The following is a 12,639-nucleotide window of genomic DNA, read 5'->3' on the forward strand; positions in this document are numbered from 1 at the left end:
GAGAGGTCCCTAACAGCAGACTTTCCTATGGCAATACATCTTTTAATTTCCTGGCTACTGGTGCCAAGAGTGTTGACTGTGGAGCCAAGCAGACTAAAGCTGTGAACAATCTCAATCTCTTCACCATCCTTCCTGATGAGGAATATAAAGTTATAAAATCACTCATGGGAGGTATTTTATACAGTTTGAATCCACCAGCAACTCTGTGGTAAACACTGGCAATCTTCTACCATATGATTTACTTCTTCTGAAAACCCACTGGAGGGTCAGCTATGAACGGGTTCCAACTCAATGGTACACAATAAAAGGAGTGATGGAAGAGAAATTGAAGTTGTTATGTACTCTCAAATCAAGTACGACTCATATCCACCCTGTGAACAACAGAGCGGAACCCTGTCCTAGCCTGTGCCATCCTCATCATCTCTGACACACTTGGGTCGATTGCTGCTGCCACTATGTCAGTTCATCTTGTTAAGGATTTTTGTCAATTCATCTTTTTAAGGATCTTCGTATCCTGCGTTGACCCTCCACCTTTCCAAATACATCCCAAGTATGTGAGATGAAACTTCACCATCTTTGTTTCCAAGGATCACTTTGGCTGCAATTTATCCAAGGCCTATCTGTTTGTTCTTTTGGAAGTCCATGAGATATTCAACATTCTTCTCTTAACATCAGAACTCAAAGGCATTGATTCTTCTCTTATCTTTATTCATTGTCCAACTTTTACATGTAGAGAGACTAGAAATTGAGCAGAACAGTGATGAGTCACGATAAAACGACACTGGGCCAGTACCACATTCTGGATTGATTGCCCATGCACCTTTATGTGGATTTATTTAACTCTAAAATCTTAAAATATCTTCATGCTTTTTCATTTCTATTTAAGAATGTATTCCAAGTAGCTAATTATAAATGTGTTTAAAAGATGTATATATCAGAATGTTCATCATATCATTGTTCATAATAACAAGATATCTGGGATAGGCAAAAATCAACCAAAAAATTTGTTTATATGAATTGTAAACTGATTGTGCAATAGACTGTGAAGGAAATATATGACAATCTGCTTCTGTAAAGATTTACAGCCCTGGAAACCTTGTAGAGATGTTCTACTCTGTCCTATAAGGTCACTGTGGTTTAGAATGGACTAGATAGCAATGGAATTCACTTATGCAAGAAAATACTATATAGTCATTAAAAACTAGACAAGTAGCAGTGGCAAAGTTTAACAGGACAGCAAGCGATAAATGCTGGAGAGGATGTGGTGAAAGAAGAACACTTATACATTGTTGGTAGGATTGTAAAATGGTACAACCTCTCTGGAAGGCAGTTTGGTGTTTCCTCAGAAAGCTAACGCAAACATTTCATATGACCCAGCTATTCTGTGCTTGGAATATACTCTGAGAAAATGAGAACTGAGGCAAAAATGGAGACTTGTACACCAATATTCATAGCAATGTTATTCACCATTGCAAGAACATGGAGACAGCCCAAATGCCCAACCATAATCAGATGGATTGAGAAATGATGGTACATTCACACAGTGGAATACTATGCAGCATGCAGGAGCAATGATTTTGTAAGTCACTACCTGCCTTGAGAGGGACTGGAGAGGTTTATGCTGAGTGAACTAACTCAGTCTCATAAGGACAAATACTAAATAAGAACATTGAAATAACTAGTAAACATGTATGATAATCTGGGGAGAGGAGAGGGGAAGCAGAGGGATGTTGGAGGAGCTGTAAATCATAGGGTCGTACAATCTGATGGGTGGAGGGAGGGGTGGATAAAGGAAATGAGAAAGATCTGGTGTGAAAAACAATGAATACAAACGTTGTGAGTAAACCAGTATAAAATAAAAATTTTCCTTAAAAAATCATGCAATATGAAAATATTTACTAGAGTGGAAATTCTTAAGAAGCAGGCTACAAAAGCATGCTTATATAATTTTGGTTTGAAATTGTTAAAATATAAAAATAAATTCTGACAGGATTTTAGCTTTCCATTTTTATCTTTCTGAGTCAAATCTTTGTTTTAATTGTTAGAGTTTTTGTTTGATTTGTATTTATGGGGTTTTAAAATTTTTTATTTTATATTGGTTTCCGTACAAAATTCATATACATTGTGTTTCACACATCCCTTCATTCACGTTGTGTTTATATTTATGTTTATATTTTTCATTTTCTTTTTAAATCAGCGGGCAGAGAAGGTTAGTTTTTTGATGTACCGTTCAGTGAGCCTTAACAGACAGAGAGAGGCTAAGAGAGTTCTGTTTGTTGAGAGTATTTGCATTGAATTTTGTTAGATTTTGTCAAATTCTTACTCTTCATCAGTTGGTATCATGTAACTTTTCTTTAACTTATTAATATGGTTAATTATTACAAATTTATGTTCAAATATGGAACCAGTTTTGCATTCCCAAGAGAAACTGCAATTGGTTATGTTGTGTTATTATTTGTGATATTGCTAGATTTTATTTCCTAATATTGTTGAGTTTCTAATGATAGTACTAATATTACTAGTAATGTTGTTGAGGGATTTTGTTTTATGTTCATGTAGATACATTGATCTGTAGTGTCCTTATGAAGACTTTATCTGATACTAGTATCAGATTCATGCAGACTTCATAAAATTAGTAATGATGTGTTCGTGTCTCTATTTTCTAAAGAAGCCTCTGAAAACTTAATGTTTTGGGTTTTTTAAAAAAAAAAATTTGTTAAAATTTACTAGTGAAACCATTTTGTAGCCAGATTTGGGGAAACAGTTTCTACCTATGAATTTAATTTTTAAATTAGATAAAAGAATATGCTGTCACTTTTTGGGGCAAGATTGTGGTCTTACTTGGAAGTTTGTAGCTTTCAAAGAAAGGCCCATTTTATCTGATTTGTTGACTTTATGCTCATGGAGCTGTTTGTAGTATTCCTTTAATCTGTGGAATCTATAATGATACATCCTCTTTCATTCATCATAGTGACAATTTCTGGTTCTTTTTTTCTCTCTCCTTGATTTCTCTGACTAGAGGTTTATTAATTTTACTGATCTTTTTAAAAAAAAAACTAGTTTGGGCTTCATTAGTTATTTGCATTTATTTTCTTGTTTTCATCTCTTTATTATTTCCTTTTTTTTCTACTTTGGATTTGATGTCCCATTATTTCTGTAGCTTAAGGTGGAAACTTAAATTGTTCAGTTGAGACCTTTTCCTAATACAACCTTTCTAATCTTTTCTCTAAGCACTTAATACTACCAATTTCTCTCTAAATGCTACTTTGATCCCACATCATTTGATATGCTTCATTTTTATTTAAAGAATATTTTTTTATTTTCTTCCTTATTTCGTTAACCTTTGACTTATTCTGAAATATGTTTTATTTCTAAATATTTGGATATTTCCTAGTTATTGTTATGTGGTTGTTTTATTTCTAATTAAATTAAATCTATTAGGGCCCGATAATAAATATGTATTATTTCAATTTTTTTCCCGATTATTTTAAAATGATATTACATTTTTGGTGAACATTGTTGTTGCTGTGTACTGTCAAGTTAAAAGTGACTTATAGCTGACCCCCTAGTGGACGTTCAGTGGCTGAAGATCCACGAGAAGAGATTGTCCATCTTTCTCTCTCAGGGCTGCTTCTGGATTCGAACCATGTGTCCCTAGGTTGGCAGTGCAGTACATTACCACTTGGCCACCAGACCTTGGCTCTTCCTCAGATTTTTTAAATTTTCTTTTTAATTTTATTTTACTAATTTTAATGAACATTTACAGAGATTTTGGATTTCCATTCATTCATTGTTGCACTTTTTTCCCTGCCCATCTCTCCCCCCCACACCCCCCAGTTCGCTCCTGTCTTTGAAAAGTAAAAGAAAAATTCTTTCTTTGGTATACAGTCCCCCCCGGATCCCTTCCACCACTCCACTATGCAACCTTAATTCTGGACTTTTGTGATAACCATAAAACTTGTCCAAAACCCAAGATATAGTCCATTTTAGTTAATAATCTGTAGGAAATTGAAAGGAATGTATATTCTAATGTTATTGGATAGGGTATTCTCTAAATATCAAATAAATCCTGTTGATCGATGATGTTATGAAACTCAAAATCTTTGCAGATTTTCTGCCTACTATTTCTCTCAAATGGCGAGGAAACTTCATCGTGTATATTTTGGGCATGTTATTAGGAGAAACCTGTCCTTGGGAAAATATGTCATGCTTCAAAAGGTTGAAGGGTCAGCGGAAGAGACAGGGACCTTCAACAAGATGGCTTGCCTCAGTGACTCTAACAATGGGCTTGGGTGTGTCAGAGATGAAGAAGGTACACAGGATAGTAAGGGTTCAGTTCTCTTGTTCTGTGAGTCTTGGTCAACTCAACGGCACCTCACTCCATTTGGGAGAAGGGTTCCAAAGTTTCCAGTTATAACTATGGATTTTTCTCAATCCAACTTTTCTGTCAGTTATACTTCATGTATCTTAAAGTTTGACTGTTAAGTGTGTACATACTTCAGAATTTTATATATTCTTGATGAATTGGCTTTTCCTACCAGTATGTGACATTCTTTAATACGTTCTTTGCTCTGAAGTCTATTTTGTCTGATATTACTCTTTTTTTTACACTCAATCAATCTATAATTATAATTAAAGTTAGATTTTTTTTAATAGCACACAGTGGGGGTCTTATTTATTCTTTCTGGCTGTTTCTTTTCGTTAATGTGTTTAGACTCAGTTTTGATATATTGGGTTTCAGTCTTTTTTTTTTCTTTTTGTTTCATCAGTTTTGTTCCTCTACTTCCCCTTTGTTGCCTTCTTTATTATTTTTGTGCTTTTTAGGACACATTTTTGCTTTATATCTTTATTTACCCTTCTAGTTGTAGAAGTCTGTATTACTTTAATATATACAGTGATGTTTCTACAGAAACTTAATTTCTATAAAAAATTAAAGTCTAATTTTAACTAATATCAACATTTCAAGTTAGAATGAGGAAGCATGACTTCCACAGAGGTACGTTTACTCTCCTCTTTTATGCGTTGTTATGTGATCCTCTGTACAACAGCTCTGCACTTGGCTCTATCCTGAGCCAATCTTATTTTTTTCTTTATAAAAGTTTTATTTTATACTGGTTTACTTACAAAGTTCGTTGGTTTTTCACACCAGATCTTTCTCCTTTCCTTCACCCAACCCTATATTCAACCTTATTGTCTCTGACACATCTGTCTCTGTGTTATGTAGTAATTATTACTTTCAATTATTATTTAGGTTTTAAATAAAATAAGATAGAATATACATATCTTTTTTTATAAGTTCATTTATGTTGCTATTGTGGAGAACATACACAGCAGAGCATTCACCAGTTTGTACATGTTTAAGTCAGTGAGAATGATTATATTGGAGAAATAGTCCCTTCTCTGTATACATTTTATACATTTAATGTTTCTGTTGCTCTTCCAAGGTTCCCTCTGAGATCACTTAATCTTCCATCTGAAGAACTCCCTTTGGCATTCCTTTTTTTGTTTTATTTTTTAATTTTATATTGCTTTGCAAACGAATTCATATACATTATGTTTCATACTTTCCTTCATTCACATTGTTTTATACACTAATTCCCATACATGGGTTTTATAAAATTTATCACCATTGATCTATGTCCACAGGATCTTCCCCATTTTCTAAACTCCCTTTCTCCACCCACCAAATTGTGTGACCTTGAGATTTTCCCCTGCCCACCCTTACCCCTCTGCATCCTTTCCTTCTTCCCATAGACCTTCCTTTATACACATTTTACTAATTATTCTTCTATTTTAACAATAATGGTCTTGTGCTGTATTTATCCTTATGAGTCTGAGTTAGTTCACTTAGCATAATGCTCTCCAGTCTCTCCCAGGTATAATATTTTTTCAAAATGTTTCTCCTGAGTGCTGCATAGTATTCCATCATGCTAAGGTACCACAGTTTCTCAATCCATTCATTTGTTAATGGACATTTGGGCTGTTTCCATGTTCTTGCTATTGTGAATAACACTGCTATGAACATCAATGTACAAATCTCTATTTCTTTCTGCTGCTTGAAGGCAAGGGTTATGAGGCTTCGTCTGACATACTTTGGACCTGTTACAAGGAGAGACCAGTCCTTCGAGAGGGACATCATGTTTGGGAGGGTGGAGGGACAGTGCAAGAGAGGAAGACCCTGGATGAGATGGATTGATTCATTGATTGGGGTAATGGGAGTAGGTGTGTCAGAGACAATGAGGTTGACACAGGATAGAGCAGGGTTTTGGACTCTTGTTCATAGGGTCGCTATGAGTCACAAGCGACTTGACGGCACATAACAACAAGAACATCTTCAACTTTACTGACACTCTCCTAGATCATATCTGTTTTGCTACTGAGAATATCCTGAGAACAACACTTGAAGCTAGTTTTGTGTTGTTATGTTGTTGGATTTTTTTTTTCCATTTCTAAAACCCCCAGTTGGTCTTATTTGTGTTTTCTGTTTATTTTTTTCTAATACTTACATCTTTTCACTTATTTTACAGAGTGTTTTTCTCACTCCTTGCCATTGTGGTCATTAGGTAATGTTGAGGTAGTTCCAATTTATAGCAATTTTATATACAACAGAGTAAAACGCTGCACAGGTCTGCACCATTCTGACAACCATCGCTGTGTCCGTTGTTTCAACCACTATGTTGATCCAACTCATTGAGGGTCTTACTCTCTTTTGCCACCTCTCTTCTTAACTGTGCATGTCTTTCTACAGGGACCAACTTCTCCTGCTAACATGGCCAAACTGTATACACAAATTCTTCCCATCCTCACACAAAAAAAGCATTGTGGCTACTCCTTACTCTACATCTTACAAGATTTTTTCATTCTGGATGGCCACGTTGCTTTCAGGATTCTTTACTAACATCCTAATTCCAAGGCATTGATTTTATTTTTGTCTTTTTTTTTATTCATGGTACAACTTTTGTATGCATATAAGAAGACGAAAAAAATACTATGACTTGAGTCCTTAATTCTCCAAGTGACAGTTTTACGCCACCGTTTCAAAAAAAATTTTTTAATCATTTTCTCTAATGAAATGCATCCAATAATTATTCAACTGCTATTTCCATGGATGTTGATTGTAGAGCCAAGTTAAATGAAATTCTTGACAACTTCGGTCTTTCCTCCATTTATCATGATGTTGTTCACTGGTCCCATTGTGAGAATTTTTGTTTCACATGTGAGATGCATCTCACTAAAGATTATATAGTCTTTGATCTTTATGAGTAAGTGCTTCAAGTCCTCTTCGCTTTCTGCAAGCGAGGTTGCGTCAAATGCGTATCGCAGGTTCTTAATGAGTCTTCCTCCAGTCCTGATGCTGTGCTCTTCTTCATTTACTCCAGCTTCTCAGATTCTTTGCTCAACATACATATTTAATAACCATGAAGCACGAGTGGCATCCACTTCCTAAATAACACGCCTCCAGAAACTCTATGAACTTTGATAAATGTCGTTCGTTATAGAGGGGCTTCAAGACTTTTGTTCACAGTGTCACTATGAGTCATGCTTGACTCAATAACAACAACAACAACAACAATGGTTACCATAGCTGTTTTTAAGTCTTTGTCTAGTTGATCTACAATCTATAACATCACGGGCGTGATTTCTATTGATTATATTTTCCTTTTTTAACTTTCCTGGGTCTTCCTATGCTGAGTAATTTTGGATTGTAGCCTTTCAAGTGCTTTACAGATCTCCCCTTCAAGTGTGCCACCCAGTGGCCAGTCTGAGGCCTGGGCACTGGTCTACCCCTTAGACTTGGACATGATGACAATATCGCATGCACAATGATTTTTTTAAAGTGTGAAGGAGTAGAGATGTCACTTTGAGGGTTAAGGACAGGAGTTCATTCACCACTTTTGGAATTGTTCTCTATAGCACCCTCCTTATCACAATCCCCTTGTCTGTGTGTCCTCCCCCACCCCCACCTCCACCCCCAGCGCCAACGCTGGAATTCTCCTTTCCTCACTCAGCCAACCATTCCTCACAATTTATGTTCACACATAGGGTTAGGCATCACAGAACAGAAAGAGAGGAGGCAAGAGCAATGAATATTTACCCCACACTCTTGGGACCGTAATCTCTCTGGGAAGAGAAGAGATGAAGAGATGCCCTCTTCTGAGTCTTAGAAGCTTATCAACTCAACAAGTTCATTGCTACCCATACTCTGAAAGGATTGTCTGTAGACTGAGTCAAGAAAGAGCAAAACAAAACGAAAGAAGGAAGAACACCATGAACTACTCATTCTCTCTGTCATTTGAGAGTTCCTTTTCTCATTTCTTGGGCTGGAAAAAAAGATTTCTTTTGGACACGTTTTTGCTGTACCATTGTGGCCTACCTTTGAGTCCTTTCAGGATGATGCCAACAAAGGAGGGAACAATGGTAAGCCCCCTGGTAATCTGATGATACTTTACATTCTAATCTTCCCTTTCTACTATTTCTTTCATCGATTCCTCAAACAATTGCTCCTTCCATTCTGCCTAGAGTTTATAATTACTTTCTTCTTGTTGTTGTGAGCTCTGGAGTTGGAACAGGCTCACAGCTGACCCTTCAGGTCGTCTTCAGAGACAGTCAAGTTACACAAGAGAATATTGTCTTCTGAGGAGCAGCTGGTGGATTGAAACCATGTACCTTTGGGATTGTAGTGCAGCTTCTTACCATTAGGCCAGTGGAAGAAATGAGGTGGAATGTACTGACTCCAGCTTGACCAGATCTGAATCCTGTCTGTGTGGCTTTTAAATAAAAGTCTGTGCTGTTAGAGACCTCTCCAAAGTACTGAAGAGCAGTGGTGTCTCTCTGGAGACTAAGGTACGTCTGACACAGGCCATGGTCTTTACAATCACTTGTTATGCATCAGAGAGTTGAACAATGACTATGGAGGATAGAAGGAGAATTGATGCCTTTGAGCGGTGGTGCTGGAGAAGAGTATTGAGGGTACCATGGACTGCTAGGAAAACAAACAGATTCATCCTGGAAAGTGTTAAACCGGGCGTCTCCTTGGAGGCAAGGATACTGAGGTTCCATCTGACATACTTTAGACATGTTGTAAGGAGGGACCGGTCCTTGGAGAGGGACATCATGCTTGGGAGGGTGGAGGGACAGTGCAGGAGGGAGAGGCCCTCTATTAGGTGGATTGACTCAGTGACTGGGGTAATTGGGATTGGTGTGTGGGAGACAGGTTGGCTCAGGATAGAGCAGGGTTTAGGGCTGTTGTACATAGGGTCACTATGAGTCGCAAGCGACTCGACAGCACATAACAACAACATTCATACACTCAAAAGAACTTCAGAACCATTTGTGTTGTCTGTCATAGGACACTGCATCCTTTCCTGGCAGCATCCAGCTAAGAATATCACTCTTGGTCCTTTGCAGGGACGCAGCTGACTGTGGAAGTCCATCCTCGAGATGCTGTACCCACGCTGTTCAAGAAGCTCTCTCTGGCTAAATGTACGTACACACAGGGGTGCTGGGTGCAGAGGGCTGGGAGGACTAAGGCCATCTGGGCAGGCCAGAGCCCGGCCCGGCCATCTTCTGGAGGAAGGAGTGGAGTGGCATTGACACTTGACCTGTACACTCCAAACAGCTCCTCCTGTAGACATGTCTCTCTCCATATGTAGCCACCACGGTCCTTGATCTCTGGCATTAGACATGACCAGTGCATGGCATTCAGTAGAAAATACATTGCATCACATAGGGTTTTTTTTTTTAGATGTGATGCATTGAGTTCCCAGTAAGTGGCCTACACTGTCCTGAGGACTTCACAACCATTATTAGCTTTTTTTAAAATTAATTTTAATAGACATTTATAGAGGTTTTGGATTTCCATTCATTCATTGCCGCACTTTTCTCCCTCCCCACCAGTTCACTCCCCTCTCTGAAAAAAAAAATCCTTCATTCGTGTGCAATTCCCCCATCTCTTCCCATCCACCCCACCCCCACCCCGAGTACACGTCTCTATGCAACCTTAATTCTGGCATTATTAGCTTTTTAACCCTCCAACAGAAACTTGCTGTTATATACTCTGCATGGCATTCAATAGAAAGTACATTTCATCACATAGGTTTTGTTATATACTGTTGAGTTAGAACTGACTCATAGCTGATTCTCCAGCAGGTTTTCAGAACTTGTAGTTCACACAGAAGGATATTGCCCATCTTTCTCTCATAGAACAGCTGGTGGATTCGAGCCTTGTATCTTTGGGTTGCCAGGGCACCTCCTAACCACAAAGCCACCAGAGCTCCCTGTAGTATTCTATTCTTTAGATCAGCAAAGTGCCGGTCAGAAAAGCAGAAGAGCTGCCTGAATTACCAGCTAGAATGTGGACTAGTGCCACCCACATCTGATACTGAAGACTGAGCTCTGAACCATGTCCTCTTCTTACCTCCTTGCGTTTTGTCTAGAGTTTCTTATTGCTGTTGTTGTGTGCTGTTGAGACAGAACTGACTTATAGCTGATCCTTCAGCAGTCCTGCCCTGCACACAGGCCAATATCCTGGAACCTGAAGTCTCCTCTATTCTCCTCGGGTCCTCTGTCTGCATCCATTATCTCTCAGCCAAACAGAGGCTCTTAGAGGAATGCAGATGAAAGAGTGATGACCTAGGCACACGCCCTTTCCAAGGCCATTCAGGTGCCCAGGCAAGTCCTCCAAGCTGTGCACTAGTCCTGTGGTCCTGAACAGTCAGGATCTTGGGAGAATGTATGGAAAAAGTGCCTTCACTTCTTTTTCAGGCTTTGTTTCCTCATCTGTAAAAGGAGGGCAATAATTATACACACACACCCTCTCATAGAGTTGTTGTGAGGTTAATGCAAAGTACAGACTTGGAGGCTAGGATTTTGAAGTTCTGTCTCACATACGTGGCCAGGAGAGATCAGTCCTTAGAGAAGGATATCATGCTCAGAAAGGTGGAAGGACAGTGTAGAAGAGGAAGCCTCTGCATGAGATGAATTGATGGGGTAGCTAGGGCAACGGGAGTAGGTGAGTCAGTGTCAGTGAGACTGGCTTAGGACAGGGCAGAGTTCAGAACTGTTGTACATAAGGTGGCCATGAGTCTCAGGCAACTCGACAGAACATAACAACAACATAGACTAGTAAAGCGTATTGCACAAAGTAAGTGTGCAGTAAATGTTAGCTGCTACTTTGGACCATGGTTGTTCTGCTTGAAAAAGTAGATGCCACTACACAAAAGGCATAATGATTGGCCTATTTCTCAGAGTGGCCTATGCGCATGTTTATTCTTCCATAGTGAACTACTCCCTCTGAAAACCTGCTGGATGGTCAGCTCTGAGTCAGTTCTGAATCAATAGCACGAAACTAGAACAACTGTTGTTGCATTCACAGCCTGCAGTGACCTTCAAACACATAAAAACACAAGCCTTGACAGTCCTGGCTGAACTCTTCCTGATCTTTCAGAAACCGATGGCTCCTTAACCTGGCCCCATGCCCGCAGCTGTTCCAGATGGGAAGGATGTGCCCTACTTTTAAAGTCATACAGAAAAATAAACCTCCCTGGCTCTCTTTATTTTTTTTCTATTTTTTTTTTTTGGGTGGAGGGAAATGTATTTTACATTGGTTTGAATACAAAGTCGGTATACATTAGGTTTCATACTACTCTGCATTTATATTGTTTCATGCAACCATTTCCATTCATTGTTTTATAAAACCAATCACCATTGAGCTATGCCCACCATTCTCCTCTCTTGCCAGATCCCCACCAGATCTTTCCAATTTCCTTCACCACCTGCCTCCACCCACCAAATTGTGTTTCCCCTCCCCCACACCTATCATCACCCCCTCTGCTCCCATCTCTTCCCCCCATCAACCCCCATACACATTTTACAAGTTATCCTTCTATTTTCCTGCAGCTTTCTTTATCCTTCTATTTTCCTGCAGCTTTCTTTAGATGGACAATGACATTTGAAGGCTTCTTGTATCTTAGTCAAAGCCTTCATTCTGTAACCATCTTTCCCTTTTGCCCATAGAAAATAATAAATAGAAGGGGCTCTTTTCTGGCTTGACTAATACTGAGCTTAGAGGGTTTGACTGTCCTTTTACTGACCTGAGGAATAATGTCATATTTGCTTGGTGGGTGGGATAGGAGTGTAATGGTTGTGAGAGGAGTAAAGAGGAGACATCAGAAGTAAGATCACCACGTGAAATTGTCTATGGTTGCATTTATTTCTTCTGAAATACCTCTACGCTTGCCTGTTGGGATGTTGCAGGTTTACAAGGTGACAAGAATGGAAATACAAGACCCCGGCAGCCTGGAGGAAAAGATGCCCATGGTAAGTTGCAGAGTCTTCTCCAGAGTTGTTCTTGGGGATAGCAAATGGATTTGACCTCATGAGATAACTCCAATCAATGGCTAATGGCTTCCTGGGACACTGAGCTGATTATCAGGGAATTCCCTGAGAGAGGAAGAGAATCATGATTGATTAGTAATGTCTGCAGTGGAGGGGAGGAAAAACCCTCACACACCAGATGTCATCCCAAAGCGAAAGCATAAACCTTACCAGTAACAAGACAGCCCATTATGGGAAGCATTAAAAAACAGGATTCTGAATTGCATTCACTTTAAATGGAGCACCAAATGTTGGTAATGAGAA

General features: G+C 38.9%; 1 protein-coding gene across 1 annotated transcript in view; it reads left to right on the top strand.

The window, feature by feature from the left end:
- Positions 1-12,639, top strand: part of KY (kyphoscoliosis peptidase) — a 57,702-nt gene that overhangs the window by 20,399 nt on the left and 24,664 nt on the right. Inside the window, exons 4-5 of the mRNA XM_006883370.1 lie at positions 9,409-9,483; positions 12,256-12,318. Coding sequence (XP_006883432.1) covers positions 9,409-9,483; positions 12,256-12,318 — 138 coding nt within the window. The remainder of the gene's footprint in view (positions 1-9,408; positions 9,484-12,255; positions 12,319-12,639) is intronic.

This window comes from Elephantulus edwardii, unplaced genomic scaffold (assembly GCF_000299155.1).
Source record: "Elephantulus edwardii isolate Elephantulus edwardi_28Jun2011 unplaced genomic scaffold, EleEdw1.0 scaffold00027, whole genome shotgun sequence".
Classification (NCBI taxonomy): Eukaryota; Metazoa; Chordata; class Mammalia; order Macroscelidea; family Macroscelididae; genus Elephantulus; species Elephantulus edwardii.